The sequence below is a fragment of the Mixophyes fleayi genome, chromosome 7 (assembly GCF_038048845.1).
Source record: "Mixophyes fleayi isolate aMixFle1 chromosome 7, aMixFle1.hap1, whole genome shotgun sequence".
Taxonomy (NCBI): domain Eukaryota; kingdom Metazoa; phylum Chordata; class Amphibia; order Anura; family Limnodynastidae; genus Mixophyes; species Mixophyes fleayi.
In genome coordinates this window covers 122,900,629-122,920,702 of record NC_134408.1, presented here as the reverse complement: position 1 = coordinate 122,920,702, position 20,074 = coordinate 122,900,629, and the positions used below count along the sequence as shown (strand labels likewise).

The following is a 20,074-nucleotide window of genomic DNA, read 5'->3' as shown; positions in this document are numbered from 1 at the left end:
CAGAAGTTAGGTGGTGTACTTCTCATTGGTTAATTTCCAAAGAACAGCAGATTATCAAGATTTTCATAGCATTGACATCTGTGCGGTCGATAACTGCATACACAGATGTATGTACTTGAGTAGGTTTCCTTGTTATTACTGGAGTCAAAACCTATAACTTGTTTTTACAGGCAATGGTGCTTATTTTAACTAATTAGATATATTGTTCCGTCATTGTTTTAGTTCCAAACAACTTGTGCGTTTATTAACCATACATTACAAGTGATTCCCCTTGATCTTAATGAAGAGGAAGAGCTTGTAGCATTATAGCTAATAAGAAATCCAGTTGCATGAAACTATACCTGCACCAGGACTCACCACATAACAGTGACAAGGAGAATGATTGCAGCAGGCAGAAGAGCAATAAGTGTAATTCTGGGTCATTTTGGTACTTGTTAGCTCAGAGGCAGGATCAACTGATTAAGGCAGAGCCCTCCCTCCATGTACAAGCTGGCAGAAGGACGTATGAGCGAAGTCGGAAGGGGTACTCCAGAGCTTTTACCCTCACTACATCATATGTACGGTCCCTGCTGTTGTCATGGTAGTATCAATACACTTAAGCTGGGTACACACTACAGAAATTTCGATCAACTTTTTATGCCGAGCGATTTTACATGCGATGGTCCGATAGCTCGGTCCATGGACTGCATACACACTAGCCTTGTTTAGGACGATAAAGGGAAGAGCGGACGTCCCTTTAGCGACTTTTTACAGCCATGTTGTCCTGAGCAATGACTGTAATTTCGTACTCACTGTTGTGGATCGGTCAGCAGTTTATACACACTACACAGCGGAAACGAGATTGGAACGAAAATATTAAACGGTACGACCAACCAAATGAGGCGATAATCGTCCATTTGGGCAGACTTTCGACCATCGTGTCACTGCACACACTGACCCGACTTTTGAACGAGCGGTCGTATGTTGGCTGTTTGAGCCGATTATTGGCCCAAAACAGTGTAGTGTGTACCCAGCTTTAGCAATCTGTAAAAGCTTAACAGCAGTTTAATGAAGAAGAAAAAAAAAAAAAGGGGTTGCCAAAAGTGAGCACCACCAATTTACCTATAAATACAACCTTGAGTGTGGCTATAGTAAATAGTTTAATATTAATTAAGGTTACAATGTTTAAGGTTAGGCTTCAACCATATTATATTGGTACTTGGGGAGTTGCACTAGGCTTGTGATTCTACAAATGCTATGTGAAAATTTGGTCAGATATTAACAAGAAATACCTCAAACAGCAGCAGCTTACTAAGATATTCAAAGGACAGACATCTGTCTGCTGTCTCTACAGCAGTTTACAGTTTATCTTGAGTGTGTTTCCTTGTTATTACTGGAGTCGCAACTGAGGTTGCTAGGTCTGATTCATGGTTATTGTATCCTGTTTAAACTTCAGTAGCAACAAATGCGTTCTGTTAATTCAGAAATCATTTCCAGGTATTATATTTTGTAAATAGTGAGTGGGAGTAGCTATTGCAATATACTACAGATCATTCACAAATTTAAGGTGCCATATGGAACACATTTGCCTAGTCTCCCAGAATGGCCAGCGAGTCCCAGACTCTTGGGAGACCTCCCACACTCCCGGGGGGGAGCAGACAATATTCCCCGAAGGCCTCTCACCAGCCTGTGAATCACTACTTCCTATAAGCTTTTGGTAAACAGGGGTAGGCAGCATCTCACAGCTATAGCTCCCAGTAAGCCCTGCCTGGTACTGCTGTAATAGTTCATATTAAGATGTCCGCCCAGGAAACCTTAATGATGCACAACATGTAAAACAGGCACAAATCTCACAGGAATCTCATTTTTAAAATTTACTAGCAATCATATGGTAAACTCTTGATCAGTACCTCTACACCCTTTGCTTTGATATGTACAGGTAATATCTATGAATCTATTACACATTATAGAGCACAGAACAATGCTGGTGCTTTGTAGAAACTGCACACTAATAAATAATAAGAATAAAAGCAGGTATCAGTCCTGCTGCCTTTACAAAGTGTCAGAGCCTGCTCTTACTGCATGTACCATACAGAACAGAGAATACTGCTGCTCCAACAACAGTGACATGTTTGTCAGGGGAGAGGAAGTCAGGTTGGATAGGGCCCTTTCTGTTAGATACTTGGCAAGTTGTCCATTAGGTGGCACAGATAGAATCAGATAATGAAGCCAACCTGCCTAGAACAGGCCTGGATGATGAGTGCAGGCTTCACCTCAAACACTCCAGGTCTTAAAGTAGATCTTAAAAAGAATCTATTACCCATGTACAATGGCGGCAGCAATTTTTATGAGAATAAGGCTTATCAATAACTAGGAAGCAATGACATTAGATGTGTGTCATGATTAATACTCATGAGGCATGATCAATATCCAGGAATAGAATGTTTTCTTATGGTTCAGCCCACAAAATGGCGACATTCACTGTGTACAGATAATATCATGAATCAACAGGTTTCACAACATTATTATAAGTGTTGCAGTGATGTATATCTTATGGACCACAACCGGACAATGCAATCTAGACGGAAAATCATCATGACAAAATAATACTGGTCTTCAATGACATTTCAATTTAATAAAAGGAGAGAATACAACACACACTTCTGAAACCATGGAATGTAGTATGAGGTTAATAACTACAAAGAGAGTCGTATTAGTATCATGCAAAAACAAATTACATTGTTTTCAAGAGAGATCTGGGGTTATACTGTTCTCTAATTCTTCTCACATGGTTATATAGTGACTCTTACATAAGGAAATTCCAAAGGAAAAGGGTTTTGAGTTTACAGTCCTTATTTCCTAGAATCAAGCTCACAGTCATGTCTTATCACTTTCCTATAAACAACGAACCATTTTAAGACTACTGCCCTTGATAGCAAGACATAAATTCCTTGCTCTATTTGTTAATAAAGCATAAATACAGATTACAAGAGAGTTCTTATTATGGCTGATTTGACCAGTTAAAAGGAATGTAAAAGTCTTAATGGGATGATGTTTGTAAATAGTACAAGGAATGTTATAACACAGAGGGACTGATCTATGGTGCTGCATGCATGTGGCTGCAGTACAATACACATTTAATGAGATGATGAATTTAAACATAACTGAAAAATGATACTTTGCTTTATAGTGTTCTATTTGTTAAGAACTTCTTAAAAGCTGCAGCTACCCTACTCCATCCCCACAACCCTCCACTTCACCCCCGAGAACCAATATTCAGTTTATTGAGAGCCCCTCTCACATCAGACTTGTATTAGATGATGTTGCGACTCTCCTCTCCGATTCCCAATGGATAATGAAGTATTATAGACACAAGTTTGCCCTCGAGTTAAAGCTTACCACATAATAAGTGATACAATTGTTTGGCCAAAATGGATATATTCAGTAATTTGGTGATCAGGGACATAGATTAGTGGGTATTTAACTGTGCACAATGTGCCGCCAAACACTGCGACTGCGCACATTTCCAGGTACTACGGTACCCCAACATCGCAGATTTTCCTGCACATCTCTATAGGGTGCGATGAGAATTCCGCAATGATACATACATTGCTGCGGAGTGCCCCCCTCAACCACTCCGGAGGCGCTGCCTGGACAACTGAATTCCCCCACCCCCCCTAAGAGTGTTAAGTTTAAATTACACAGAGTACGTTAAGATTTGTAAAAGTTACCACTTTCTTTTCCACAGCTTTTTACATAAAACTGATTGCATCAAATATGTACGGCATGGATAAAAAGTAAACTGTATTGTGACAAATATTACTGTGCAGTATAATGACTATCTTGCTATTTGAACTGAAATCATAAACACGGTGCAATTATAGTTATTTATTATTATTGAAATTAGATTGTAACCCCATCTTTTGCCTTACTTTCTGTGCTTTCCCTTTGGCTGTAACTTTTAATTTTGTAAGATAGTTCGCACAGCAATGGTACAATATAAATAAACCATACATACACAATGCTCAATTGGCTTCTATGACTTACAGTATGGTTGTAATACATCTAGTTAATGTATTAAACAAGCATGAAAGAACAAAAACTACAATTCACATTACATTCATAGTAATTGCATACTATTAGTAAGATACTAAAACAACAGTTTAGATTAGAATTCTAACCAACATATTGTTTCCTTTAGATTGTAATTACTGTAATTAAATGAAAAACATCTCATGAAATGAACTTTGTTTCACCTAGAGCGACATTTGGCACCATAATATTTCCTCATCCGTTTGGCAGGGGCATCACATAACTACTTTGAGCCACTGAGGATCCTGCCCTATCGAATATCAAATACTAAGGGGCCTATTTAACATTGGTGGCTAGTGTGCGGCAGTAGGTAATTTGTATCTCTGCATACCGCAGCCATACAAAATGTACTGCCGCTGATATTTACCATGCCGAGGCTCATCTGTAAGTCCTGGCGAGACTCCCCTCCTCAACTAACAAAAATCTCCTTCACCCGCAGCCTAATGCTGGATAAATGGAGTAAGTGACCCTTGTATGACTATTCTACATGCGTGGCTAAGGCCACACAAAGTTATGGGACCTTGAAATGGAATCACAGCTGCTTCTCCGGCGGTGATGGATCCCTTTTTAAGTAAGCTAGCGCCCATTAGTTTTTTCTTTTTCCTTTTTTAAGGCTGGTGGTGAAAAGCATAGGTTTTTCGACGCTTGTTACATATGGTCTACGGGGACTGCAGTGTCCAGGGTAAAATCGGTTAAGGCAGGAAAAATCTCAGATTTGTCCTGCTTTAATCCCTTGACAAATCAAAAGAGCTGCAATAGTCAGAATTTCAGCTCATCGCAGCTTAATAAATAGTCCCTTAAATCTGTGGCTTCTATCGATGTTGTTATATATAGGGTGAAAACACCATTATAAAAAGAGGGGAAAAAAACCCAGTAGATCTTGTTTGAGCAACATGTGTGTAAATGTGTTTTTTTTTCTGTGGAGAGCGCAGTATTTCAATGCACCCCTGTAATCTTTATATACAGAACAGGAACTTTTAGCCTATGTAAATAGTCCCCCCCCCCCCCCCCCCTTCCCGTCTCCCTGCCCAGGGTAATAGAAGATAAAGATATCCTCATTTTCTACACCTGCACCTGCCATTTTCTCAAGAAGTGAAAAGAGAAGCAGGTTAGGAAAGTCTTAGGAGCGTATCTGAAGTGTCAAAGCATTTCAGACAGGCTCCCAAAAATGTCCATCGGGGTGTAGCCTTCTTCAAAACTCTCTATGTACAGAGAAGGAATTCACTCAGTGCTGAAAATATTTCTAGCACTAAATTTATAATATACACATTTTCAAATATTTTACAATCTGTTAATTTGGAGACACATTTTCACATGTAGGTTTTCCTTTAACTAGGCAATGTGAAAAAAACCCAAAAATATAAGTACCATAAACACTCTTGGTATTAAACAACCCAATTACATCACATGAAAAGTTTTGATCAGCAAAAAAAAAAAAAACCCCAAATAACATCTAACATTTCAGAAGCTGCCATGGTCTGACAGGCTAGAGCTACTCAGGTGAAAAGATTTCATATCCTTAATGAAGAGAATCATTTATAGACTGGTAAACTTTGCCGTCACTGCACAAAATATGCCGACAGTAGAGGCTGAGAAAATCTGAGATGTCAACTTTCCCTACCCCCCCAAAATGTTTTGAGAATGTTCTGAACCTTTGATGTGCTGCCAGCTGACTGGAGTTAGGCTTCAGAATACAAATGGGTTAAACTTCATAAACTGCCAAAAACTTAATATTAGAAAAAGAACTTCAATGCAGTCATCACGTATTAGAATTCTAAAGTGAGCATATCTGAAAGTAAAAAAAATGTATATAAAAAAAAAAAAAAAAAAAAAATCTATTATTTTTTCTTGTTTCTGCATATTTGTTGTAGAATGCACATTTATTTACAATTAAAGTATGGCACAATCCGAACATTTTTTCATCAGATAATTTCTCAAAAACGTCACAATTTTGTTCCGACTGGGCAGAGAGACATTGTCAGTGTACAGACAATGTAGGAGAGTTGTAGGATCATTGGGATTTAATTATGTTAACACACTTCAATCAACTTTAATCATACAGACCTCATTAAGGGGGAATTCAATTAGCTGCCATGCTCCGCCAAACGGCTGCGCAATCCGGGAACTATGGTACTCCAGCATCGCAGGTCTATGGTGTGCGAGGAGAAATCCGCTGTGTTACTTCCGCTCCAGAGGAACTCTGAAGACATTTGAATTCCCCCTCTACGTTTAGGAGCAAATTCAGCTAAGGGTGCAAATTTGCACATGGACAAACCAGATTGAAATGTAAGGGGTGCAAATACATTCTCTTTTGCATGCAGCGAAAATATTAGCGGCTATAGTATGTGGCACACAAAATGTAGGCAGCTTTAATTGTATACTGCGATTTACGTTTAAGCTAGGACCCAAGACAAAGTCACTTGACAATCAATTTGGACATGTATCGCTTTGTCGACAACTCAAAAAAATATTGAATTGAATGTTTGGATTGTAATGTATGTGGTCTGCTTTTCTGAAAAATCAATGCAGGCATTCTAGATTAAGGGCATGGATGTATCCACATTCTTGTTATGTACTGAACGGAGATGGCGGGATGGGTGGTATCCCAGTTAATTTTATATATTTATAGGGGAAGGATCGGATCTTCCTTTAATATAATTAAATAAAAATTAAATATATTTCTAAGATTCTAACATTACAGAAAATTACTACATAATAAGTCATAATTACACTGACCATTCGTACTTAACCCGCATTAGCTGGGCTTTTTATCTACCAGTTCACTCTGCAGTGTAGGATTAGGGGAGTATAACTGTGGACACAACTACTGTCACAATGTTATGATACTTGAAATGCATTTTTAATACAATAAAATGCTTGTTCTACATTTTGTGCGTTTTATAGGAGGGGAGTTCCACATAGATTCTATTAAATCACCTTTCTGCCCAATACTAGTATAGTGGTAAGATATCTTTCCTAGTTACCCCCCCACCATTCACTGTATGCCGGGTCCCCCACACTCGCATATAGCCAGGACCTCTGGCCACAACCGTCTGCTCCGTTCGCCTCTCTCTCCGCAACAGGCGGAATCAGGTGCAGCAGCTCTAAATGAGAAACGGCAACTGATAGTAGAAATGATGTGGGAGAACCAATTTAAGGCATTTCTCTGCACATACGATGTGCTGGAAACTCGAACCTAAAATGTTGTATATAGTTGTTCAATTTACAAGGACGCTTCAAAATATTATCTATATGCTACTGTCCACTATAGCTCCCGTATTTTCATATAACACATTTGTATACTTGACTAAATTTTAGGAAAAGTTATAGGAGTCTTAGAAGGACCGAGGTAGTATTATACATCATTGATAGGGTACAAAAATGACAGTACTCTTAAATGGCAAAAAGTGCAATACAAAATCATACAATACCAAATAGTGTAAATTATAACACCATTTTAAAAACAAAAAAGGTATGAAAATAGCAAACAGTTAATATCTCAAAAATAAAAATAGAGCTATATACACTACTATATGAAGGTATAGAATAGTATTAATTATGTGCAGATTTGTATATTATCAAAACATACCAGTTGAACAAGTAGCAAGAATGTAGCTCACCCTTTTCTCGGCTATAACATCTTCTCCCGACACGTCCCTCTCATCTTGTGCCTCTTTCACAGCTGGCATTTGTTTCTTGTGTGCCGGCTCCCGGTTTAAAGTTGTGTAGCCTATATGTTCGTAAATTGGGTTGATCGTCATCTTGGCAATGTACTCTGCTGCCTTAGTCTCAATGTACAGAGTGATCAGGCCGTCGGTCACCAGGTCATGGATGGATTCAAATCTCTTTTCTCCGACAAAATGTTTTCCATCATGGTAGAGCCTGAAGTTTCTAGTCTGGATTCCAAATCTACCTCAATAAAAATAGAAGGGGAGTATTTCATTTTAAGGAATTATTTTCTTCCATAAGATATTTTTCTAAGAGTGCAAAACTGTACGGTGGGTTTCAGCCGAGCAGTCTAGCAGCTACAATGTAGAGGTCTACAGAATTAGTGAAGTCACTTCATTACATCTGTGGAAAAACTGATCTAGCCCACAGTTCATATGACATTTGTATTACATTGACAGAGTCTGTGCCGTCTTTCAACTATCCGAGATGCTGCATATTCTTACAATAAGCTTTTCTATTGCCATTAATCAATACAGCGATTTGATGCAGTCCAAGACCTCAGCAGTCCTGCCATTTACTAGGAAGAGTCCATTCAGGATGCAGATCGACTCCTGTGCCAACAATTACACTGAAACACATCTGCTGCCAGAATCTCAGCAAAATGGGACAGAATGGCACAAGGGTAAGTATTCTTTATTTCTGGCTAGAGGCCAAGCACTAACTCTTTGGTGTTTTACAAAAGAAGCTCTGTGGGGAGCTTGCTAAAAATCAAGCCGTTTTAGAAAATCTGTCATGTACTGGCTAAAAAAAGATAAAACATAAGAGTCAGGTGACATCATGGGCTCAGCTTCTTAAAAAATGTATTTTTCTAGAGGGCATTAAGTAATAGAGCTGAATAAAAATCTCCAATCTACTAAATATTAATAATCCAAATGTACTAATTTATGAAATGCTGTTTAAAATGTTTGGGAAGATGCCCCCATTCCTGTACATTCCGCTATTAAGCCGTGACATAAGAAAGAGGCGCAAGGCCATAGGTTCACTTCTACAAGGGTAACTTGTAGTAATAGCTTTCCAGCTTTGCATGGCACTCCTCAAAATATAGTGGATAAATGGAAGTTTGTAATTACACATTAGGGATTATCCTCTTTCGGCTGTGGCTGGTTGACTAAAGCCATACTCGAAACCTAACTGGATGGGCCAGGTGATATGGGGGAAAATGCAGCACCTGATTGAACACTATCCTCAACCATCCAATCAAAACACACCGACCATCCTGGCAGATTCTAATCTCCTGCTCAGAACTCTCTGCAGTGATCAAAGCTCTGTATAGTATACTCATTATTCTGTGATACACAATCTAGTTATATGGCTATATGGAGGGCATTATAAAAGGAGGTTGCCCAACAGTGGTCAGTCCTCTTAACATGAACATGTTAAGAATACTGAACATATAAATTGATGGTTTGGTAGGAAAGTAGAATAACTAAAATTTTCATAAAGCTACAAAGAAAGAAAGACACACACACACACACACACACACACACACACACACACTGGGGGGAGATTCAATTCTTAAAAAAAAATCTGTGCAAAGTGCCTTCAGAACAGGCACGAGACACCTAGGGAGGATTTTTTTTTTTCCCCCACAGAAATATCCTTCATTTCTGCTCGCACCCCACATAGGTGCGAGCAAAAATAAGCAGATATTTTTACCGTATAAACAGTTAAAATGCGCAGTCGCGATGTTTCTCAGAACATCGCGCCCAATAGAATCCCCCCCCCATATGAGTTTCTAACACAAGCAAAAAACATGTAGACAACTGCGAGTTTAACTTGCATTTAGTTTATGCTTCTTTTCAATTTTAGCCTGACAAGTCAACACAGTTGTATATGAAACACAGCTGTAAAATGTATACATAACAATTTTACTGTTGGAATAAATAAAGGAAGATCATTTATAACAAAATAAACCATAAAGCTAGCGATTTCACAATAACGAGTTGGTGTGTAATCAAAAAGCATGTGTTATTTACAAAGAGAAGACAATTTAAATTAAACAGCTTTTAATGTAATAGGGTCTCAGAGAGCTGCGAGCTGAAATCCAGCGAGATATTACCGCATTAACGGTAATATTTTTGGAGCGCGGGATTTTCGGCGATCCCGCCGTCAATTGAATATGCCCCTATCAATCAAAAAGAAAGGATGGAAGAAGAATGCAGTAGAAGGAAGAAGGCATACTGGACTCCAAGGTAAAAATGGCAAACTTCTGATCTCTCCAGATCTTGACACACACACACACAAACATAATCACAGGGTCACTATACAGCAAAGCTTTGGAACTTAAATGATATCCGCTCATGTGTTCAAGGCCTTCATTTAATCTAAAGTGTAATGAAAAGAAAAAAAACAAAAAAAAACAACAGTATGAAAACCTCCTTACTGATGATGCATGTTTCACGATGAAAATACATTCTCCAGCATACACTTGTTCCTAGTAAATCTTTGATATAATGAAATACAGGTGTCACTATAGGTAATTGTATCCATGGAGAGATTTGGCCATCAACTGAATGCTTTACATAAACCACATATGTTCATTTACTCAAGGCTCCCCTTACGTGTATACATTTATACCAAGCCCTGATCATGCTTTTATGTTTAAAAAAAATACATCACTGTAATTAGCTTTGTATAGGTTTTATTTTTTTACCAATACATTTTATAATATTTTGACCGATTTAAAAAATTGTTATAATGGACACCATTTTCAAAGCACACTGCAAAACACCTAGGTTCTGCCCCTTGTGCCCTTCGATGGCCCCGCTTACCCTCAGCAGACGTCTCTACAAACTAGAAGAGTGCCCCAGTGCATCGGAAAAATCTATAGACACAAGTAATAACAAAAACTTTTTAATTTTTCACCTCGGTTTAGCCTCATATGAATCATGGGAGTTTGGAGACATGGGGAATGTCTATATTACAGATGATTTGATGGGTCAAGTGTTTTATTACCCTACTCTGAATACACCTGGAAATGCGCTTCTTCTAGGAAGCACAACAGGCAGGTGCAAAATGGGTCCCATTAAAAAGTATAGGATGACACAAGAAATTCGCTAGGTTTGAGTTAGTGCAAAATTCAGTCCTTTTGCAAAGTGGAAATTTGCATAAGAAGGAACAAAGCTAAAACTGCGCCCTCTTCATCCCTTTAGTTTATTTCAATAATCTTGCTCCGTAAACTGAAATTGCTTTATCGCCAATAGAGATGCACGGGTGTATCTACTCTTTCTTCTATTTCTGTAGATACACTTTCAGTAGACACTCTACGGTCATGGCCAAAAGTTTTGAGAAAGACACAAATGTTATTTTTCACAAAGTCTGCTGCCTCAGTTTTTATGATGGCAATTTGCATATACTCCAGAATGTCATAAAGAGTGATCAGATGAATTGAAATTAATTTCAAAGTCCCTCTTTGCCATGACAATGAACTTTATCCCCAAAACAACATTTCCACTGCATTTCAGTCCTGCCACAAAAGAACCAGCTGACACCAGGTCATTGATTCTCTTTGTTAACACAGCTGAGAGTGTTGACAAGGAAAAGGCTGGATATCACTCTGTCATGCTGATGGAGTTAGAATAACAGACTGAAAGCTTTAAAAGGAGGGTGGTGCTTGAAATCATTGTTCTTCCTCTGCTAACCATGGTTTCCTGCAAGGAAACACGTGCAGTCATCACTGCTTTGCACAAAAAGGGCTTCACAGGCAAGGACATTGCTGTTAGTAAGATTGCACATAAATCAATCATTTATCGGATCATCAAGAACTTCAAGGAGAACGGTTCAATAGTTGTGAAGAAGGCTTCAGGGTGTCCAAGACCATCCAGCAAGCACAGGACTGTCTCCTAAAGCTGATTCAGCTGCGGGATCAGGGCACCACCAGTGCAGAGCTTGCTCAGGAATAGCAGCAGGAAGGCATGAGTACACCTGCACGCACAGTGAAACAAAGACTTTTGGAGGATGGCCTGGTGTCAAGAAGGCCAGTAACAAAGCCACTTCTCTACAGGAAAAACATTAGGGACAGACTGATATTCTGCAAAAGGTACAGGGATTGTACTGCTGAGGACTGGGATAAAGTAATTTTCTCTGATGAATCCCCTTTCACATTGTGTGGGGCATCTGGAAAAACGCTTGTCCAGAGAAGGAAAGGTGAGTGCTACCATCAGTCCTGTGTCATGCCAACAGTAAAGCATCCTGAGACCATTCATGTGTGGAGTTGCTTTTCAGCCAAGTGGGTGGGCTCACTCACAATTTTTCCTAAGAACACAGCAATGAATAAAGAATGGTACCAAAACATCTTCCAAGAGCAACATCTCCCAACCATCCAAACACAGTTTGGTGATGAACAATGCCTTTTCCAGTATGATGGAGCACCTTGCTATAAGTCAAAAGTGATAACTAAGTGGCTCGGGGATCAAAGCATCGAAGGTTTGGGTCTATGGCCAGGAAACTCCCCAGACCTTAATCCCATTGAAAACTTGTGGTCAATCTTCAAGAAGCGAGTGGACAAACAAAAACCCACAAGTTCTGACAAACTCCAAGCATTGATTAGGCAAGAATGGGCGGCCATCAGTCAGTATGTGGCCCAGAAGTTGATTGACAGCATGCCAGGGAAATTGCAGAGGTCTTCCAAAAGAAGAGTCAACACTGCAAATATTGACTCTTTGCATAAAATGTAATTGTCAATAAAAGTCTTTGACACTTATGAAATGCTTGTAATTTTACTTCCGTATACCATAGCAACATCTGACAAAAAGGTCTAAAAACAATGAAGCAGAAAACTTTGTGAAAACCAATACTTGTGTCATTCTCAAAACTTTTGGCCATGACTGTATATAAACTGCTGCATCTGTGCAAATGCTACCCTGGTGGAAACAGAGGCACGCGGTGGGTCCAAAGTGTTTTTTTATGCTTTGCAATTAACTCAAATAACTGCAGCATAAAAAGAGACTGCCGGCTGCAGAAATGTACTGCACACCATAAATGGCATAATTAGGTGAAGACCAAATATTCAACATTTATAAGATTACTTCATAATTGTAGTTCACAGGTGACATCCGAACAACAATCGGTGGTATTCGTTAAGAAGTTTGTTGACAGTATATACTAGATATACAATAAATTTGATAAAACAATACATACCAAGCATTTCAAATTATGGAGAGCTAGCTTTCTAAATAACAAAAACAAGACCCGCCATCTCTACCTAAATAAACCTAAATCAACATATCCCTTTATCAAAAGGTATAATCATCACGATGCAATAATTGAATCAATATTGAGCAGCTATAGAGATATTCTATTAAAAGATTTGGTTTTGGGCCCAAGATCAGCAGCTAAAACCAACTATACAGAAAACCACTTTAACTCCTAGTTTAGTTATATGTTGCTCTTTAGGAACGGATATAAACAATTAACAGATTGAGGTTGGTAACCCTATTCACAGTATAATAGTATGTAAGTTCATTGACAGATTCCAAACCTTTCTCTACTACACCAGATAATCATTTAAGATTAGAAGCCTGTCAAACAGTAAACAAAACACCATATGAAAAACCTGGAACACTTTGGGAATATTAAGGGAGGTTTTATAATTTATAGCATATTCCAACATTTCAATTTACATCACATTAAAGATTTAACTTCTGTTAAATTTATAGTTCTTAGAGCAGGCCTGTCCAGTCTACGGCCCTCCAGATGTAGTGAAACTACAAGTCCCAGCATGCCATTCCAGCTATCAACAGGTTGTCTACTGGCAAAGCATGCTGGGGCTTGTAGTTTTACAACACCTGGAGGGCCACAGGTTGGACAGGCCTGTTCTAGAGCATGTGGTAGGAACTAGAGGGGACAATATGGAAATTCGATTATCCCAGAGAGAATATATTTTAAAGATCACACACAATTACCATGGTTAGTGTGATATATTAATACTTGCACTCACCTATTTTTTCAGTCATTTGTATTAGCACTATTATATTATGTATATTGGCACTTGATCAATTATATACTTTCCATGGTAATTGCCGGTTATATTTTAGAGATGTACAGATACAGGATTCTATTTCCCTGATGAAGTATTGTTTGCATACGAAACGCGTTGGGTGTGGAGTCTTCATCTGTGAGCTGAACAGGAAGGGACATTGTTGCCACATAGTGATCTGTGAGCTGAACAGGAAGGGACATTGTTGCCACATAGCTTCTGCAGCAGAGCCACCCTCTACCCCTATGATGAATAAGGGCTTCAGCGTCTAGAATACTAATCCCAGCAGTGACTAGTAGGCAATGTATGCTCACTTTGTGTTTCCTCAGATAAGCAGTTTTATAAATCTTCCTATATACATTTTATCCTTTATTGGTATTCGTATTTGCCAACCCAGTGCTTATTGATTAGACTTTTATTGCAGAGTACATTGAATCATAAACTAGATAAGCCTTATTACATAATTATATAATATGCACAATTTATATTGCTTAACACTATTGTTCTTTTCCAAATATATAACACTAATTCGCTCTCTTCTCTTTTAATTAGTTCATTTATGTTGACATTTCTGCTTTTAAATTATATAGCAATATACACACACTCTTCCTCCTTCACTGGGGATTAAATCCAATTGAATATTACCATTGCAATAAACAATGATTAGAAATCCCTGGGGCGTTGTATGTGTTAATTTACGTTTTAATATTTAAGCAATGCAGTAGACCTCAACAGTGAAGACACTTGTATCAAGATGTTCTTCTAATTGTGCCACAGTAAATATACATGTATTTAAGCAATTTAAAAGTATTATTATTATTAATTTTTATTTATAGGGCGCCACTAGGTGTCCGCGGCGCCGTACAGGGACAAACGAAATTACAATACGAGGTGAGACAGCACAGTACAGTAAACAATAATCACAGTAACTCAGTGAGCTCAAGGCACAGCTAGCGGGGCGGGGAGAGGGGAACATCTGCCAACAACGGCCCCAAGGAGGGAGGGCACGGATGAGAGCCAAAAGTAGAGGAGATGCCATTAACTCCAATTCCACTCTGCACACCCTCCCTAAAAGTAACCCATAATTTGTACATTGCAAGGCATGACAAAGCGAACCACAAAGTGGAATACAACATAAAAACCTATCAGATGAAATAGGGTTTTAGTTGACGTGACTGACATGAAACACTTCACAAATAACTAAACTGGGGCATGACTTAAAGTTGTTTTACACTTCTCCAAAGCCATTAAGACCACTATGATTCTGTAGGATGATGACATCATCACAGGCAGAAAAAATAAAAACACATACAACAAGTAATAGGTTATCACACAAGCACGGCGTAAGGACAATTAAAGATCCAGTTGATTAATGCTCAGTCTAAGTGTTCGAGCATGACTGCAGACAATGTCAAATTCTGGTCAACAAGATTCTCTGACCAATCACACTGTCGAGAATACTGGTTGTTTTGGGCACAAACAATGATAGACTAAAATGCTTTGAAATGACTAAATTTGCTAAACCTCAGTGCGTATGCACAGATTAGCAATAATATAAACAACTTAGATCCAAGTACCACTAACAGCATGGAGAGAAGAGGACTGTTGACACTGGTGGACTCAAAACTCCTGCTCGGTATGCTTGACCAGCCAGGACAGTAATTCGCCAGCCCCTTTCTCACTGACTGCCCCCTCTACTTTTCTGTCACTTCAATGTGGGAGGTGCAAACAGAACGGATACAGTGACCAAGGTATAGATCCCACAGATGAAGTACTTTATACAATAGAATTGCTCTTAATTTGCTTGTAAATTTTATAACGTGCTGAAGTAGAATGAAATGCACAAATTGAAGGATAAATGTGATTCTGGTGGCATTCTCTAATTGTAATGTTAAGGACACAATGCTGCATTGCCACCTCAATGCTATAATGATGTGCTCTGCCATGTTAAACTCAGTTAATATTTGTTCTGCAACCTCTACCCTGCACATTTCTGCTAGAAACTGCTGTATAAATCTGAAGCGCTATTCACAGCACTTATCTCTGAAAAGCATATTTTGATCACAGAACAATTCCAACCTTTAACGATTCCTCTAGACAAATACAAGAACACGTGTTTGCTCATTATTGCCACATATGAAAGAGCACTTCAGTCAGTATGCTCCCACTGCTGCAATGACTAATGGCTCCGTTGCCATTGGCAATAAATTACCCAACCATTAACGTGACATGTATTGCAGTGTTTTTCTATGCATTTATCTAAAGTGAGCACCTTATTCTGAAACATAGCGTGGCCAGAAGAAAAGCATGAAGTACTTGTTTTATTATTCTTATTCCATTACATCAAAAAAGTGAGACAGAATAAGAAGTATTTAAGAAATGTATTAAGGAAGCATTTAAGAAGGGCTGATTAAAGTGCAACATATGGTTATGGTTTGTACTGCATATAAAAGCTGGTGAATTAATAAGTGGTGGCGGATGTGTGACTTAGTAACTTGGCGCAGTACCCAACAACAAACAGATATCTGCACACTCATTAGTGTTCTTCAAATACTTTATTATTTTGCTTTACTCCAAGAAAGTTCTTTGGTAAAAACTATAAGAAATCAGTTCTGAATGGCTACATCGTGGTAAAAAAAAATATATATATTTTGTATAGTCTTAAATCCTACACCTTATAGAGGTGTGTCCAAGGATGGACAGCAGGGGCAATAGCAGCACAGACAAGTGTTCTTGCTCTCTTGTCCACTGGAGAGGGAGGGGAGATTTTACATTAAAAGAAAAAAGAAGGAGGTAACGTAGCCACTCTACGCAAGCCGATTGTATGCCTGCACAACCAGAAAGTCTGCACATAGTCAGGTGTAGCAGTTCAGTGGTGTAATAGAGTAGCCAAGCTCTGGGAGAGACTGCAAGTATAGGTCTGCAGTGTTCTCTCCAGAAAATTTTGCCAGCCAAGTGGGGGCAGTGTAATACTTTGCACTAATATTGACAAATGTTAGAGGTTATTGCCCACTCCTGCCAGGACTTGTGGTCAGTGGTCTAACACACACTGCTGGCTGTAGTGTTCACATAGGGCCTGATTCATTAAAGGAAAGTACTTTTTTTTTTTTTTTTTACTTAAGTTTTCTCCTGGACAAAACCATGTTACAATGCAAGGGGTGCATATTTGTTTATTATTTTGCACATAAGTTAAAATACTGACTTTTTGTTCCAAGGTCAACTTTAAATTTCAGTGTACAAATAAGCCATCAAGGATTTGTGTGCTACATGAAAAAACAGCCAGTATTATCCTCATGTGCAAATAATAAGCATTTTGCAATGCAAGGGGTGCAAATTAGTTTTTGTCCAGAAAACTTAAGTAAGAAAACTTACTTAATTTCCTGCTTAACTTTCCTTAATGAGTCAGGCCCATAGATCCTGTTCTAATAGGAGAAACAATGGTTTATTCTATTATAATAGGACTCTGTTGGCCTCCAACAGCCGGGTGGCAAGTAAAAACAGCCGGTGAAGCACCCAGGAAATAGGTGCTGGGGGGAACACTGGTTCTGGGAGGGACTGCAGGTATAAGGATCCTCCTGCTTAGGTGCACTGGGGTGTTTCTCTCTGCTCAGGAGGACTCACGATCAACTCTAATGCAACAACGTAAAAAGTGAAAAAAGAAAAGCTAATACACTTTTAATAATGGCAATAGGGTATGTGCAATGTGACTGTACTACGCAAGTGTAATTCTCAGAGTCTGTTGCTTTTGTATGTATGGACAGGACAACTTCTCTGGTATTTACACCAAAATTGCCATTACCCTGGGTGTGATAGCAGTGTAAAATATTTGACCTAAATGATATATATCTTTTTACTTTAACAATGTGTGTGCATGCATGAAGAGAAGGGATAATTACAAAAGGGGGCCAAGCTACGCCTCTGCCCTGTTGTCTGAATGTTGCCTATATTTTCATTAACCATAGCAGATAGGCCGGTTATAAATATATGTTTCAGTCCCTAACATAACAGCCACATTTAGAGGAAATATACTACTGTAGCACACAATATTTACTGATTATTCCACAAGGGCTGCAATGTAGCAACTACTTTACCACAAGGTAAAAACCTGCATTACAAAGCAAAACGTGGCTGAACGCTCTATAGAAACAAATATTTTTTGACGGGTACAAAAATAGCCCATGCATAAATTTGAGAGAGAAGCGGTTTGAAGAATAATGCAGCACCAGGATTGTGTTTTTTCTGTGCATTGACCTTTTAAATCAATTGCAAGGTCATTTTGAGAATATTTAAAAAAATATTACATAATAAAGAGAGATACTACCTGTTGGCCTATTTTAATACATAAGGCCTTTTTGAATTTGGTTGGGATTTGAGGATTGATTCTCCCTAAATGTATGGTGGAACATATGGATAATTTATAGCGTGTAACAAAAAAAAAAAAATGAGATTAGCCAACTTGTTTAATAATTAAAGTGTTAGAACTCACTTAGAAATCCCTTTTTTTTTCTCTCTGATTAAAAGCCTATCAACTGTCAATATGTCCTGGTGAGGTATAGCTTTATTTCATTGTATAACTTCCTATAAGTGAAAACTGGATAACAAGAGAAATATTTTTTTTTTTACCTCAGTGCTAAAGTGTATGTTCCAGGCTGCCGCTGACTCTCACGAATGAGATAACTGCCCTCTGCAACACTCAGTAGTTGGTCTGTTTCTTCCCTTGAGATCATTCCGTAAAATCTGGAGACAGAAATAAACATCTCTTTCAGGTCCAGATTTTTATGTGTCATAAGATTCAGCCTTTTACACGGCTTAAAACATGCCAAAAATAGACAAATCAGAAAACAACGTTTCAGTTTATTTTTATATAACCCTTGTATCTAGTAACAGAGTTCACTTTAGTTTTTGTGTAAGTGTTCTGTAAAACATAAGTCATTTTGTTCCAAGTGCTAAGCCTAATTTCCCTGCATCCTGTATTTGAGAACATTAACATACTGATTTCTGTACCTATCTGTAGACTGCAGCGGAACAGTGCCTCTAGTGGTCAAATCATCATGGAAGGTGTACATTGACTTAACTAAGCAATAACTACAGCTGATTAGATAAGCTTCAATAGTTTCTAAAATAAATGTATTATACAGTATAATGATGTGCATTATTTCTACTGATAACAAAAAAAAATGACGACATGTTTCAGAATAAAATGTATATAATACACATACATAAACACACATATATACATAACACGTATATGGAATATAAAGTAGTGACACAGAAAAAGAGAACTTACTCTCTTCCATAATATTTTGGCCTGTTGTCCACCTGCAATAAAAAAAAAATAAAGCACACAAAGATCTAATGAATGCTGTTTTCTGATGATGATTATTAGAATAAATACTTCATATCAATAAGCACAATGGTGAATGGATTAAATATTACAATTATTTCCATACATTCAAGCAGTTTTCCGATTTATCATCATCATTTATTTACATAGCGCCAACATATTCCGTAGCGCTTTACAATTGGGATTTATGATAGAACTCACCTCAATATCCACACAACAGTCAAGTTCCAGATATTACAGGAAAGTAATGGGTGGGTGCACACTGCCCTACCGCATGACATATGTGTCATGCCTCTTAAAAGGGTTCAGGATCTGAAGGGTGTTTCATGCTCAGTCAGCACAGGGTAAACAGACAGATACTGCAATAATGATTGTCCTTCCATATTTAAAACAGTAGGAAAGTAGGAACATACTTACAGTGTCATCCGTTTGATAAAAAGTCAATGAGGGTTTATTTACCAAAATTGCTCAAATATGCAAATCTAGAGTAATGCCAGTGCACAACACGGTCAGACATCAACATTTATCTGTCTTGTGTAAAGCTGGGTACACACCTATGCAATTATTGTGAAGATCACACTGTTTGTTCAGATACTGTGTGACCGCTCCCACGATCATGTGTTATTGTAGAAAAACACACTGCATCTGTTGATTTGGCTTTATAAACTTCCTAAAAATCACGATCAGCGATGGAACGAGGTCAGGCAAATGTGGAAGTGTGTACGAAACTCAAGAACAGCCGTTTAGGTAGATATCTATAGAGTGTGGACACAATCACGATCTTTTCAGCAGATGGTTATGAGAGATGAAGATCACAGACCTGAAGGTAAAGTGTGTAGGTGTGCACGCAGGAATCAACATGCTCATCGGCACTTTTTTGGTAAAACTCATTTCATCTGATGTACGATTGCATAGGTGTGTAGCCAGGTTAAACCATGAACGCTAAAGCCTGA

General features: G+C 38.3%; 1 protein-coding gene across 1 annotated transcript in view; it reads right to left on the bottom strand.

Moving 5' to 3' along the window:
* Positions 1-20,074, bottom strand: part of CHN1 (chimerin 1) — a 65,550-nt gene that overhangs the window by 31,590 nt on the left and 13,886 nt on the right. The window contains exons 5-7 of the mRNA XM_075180584.1: positions 19,065-19,096; positions 18,401-18,514; positions 7,692-7,980 (exon numbers count right to left, since the gene is read on the bottom strand). Of these exons, the coding sequence (XP_075036685.1) occupies positions 7,692-7,980; positions 18,401-18,514; positions 19,065-19,096 (435 nt within the window). The remainder of the gene's footprint in view (positions 1-7,691; positions 7,981-18,400; positions 18,515-19,064; positions 19,097-20,074) is intronic.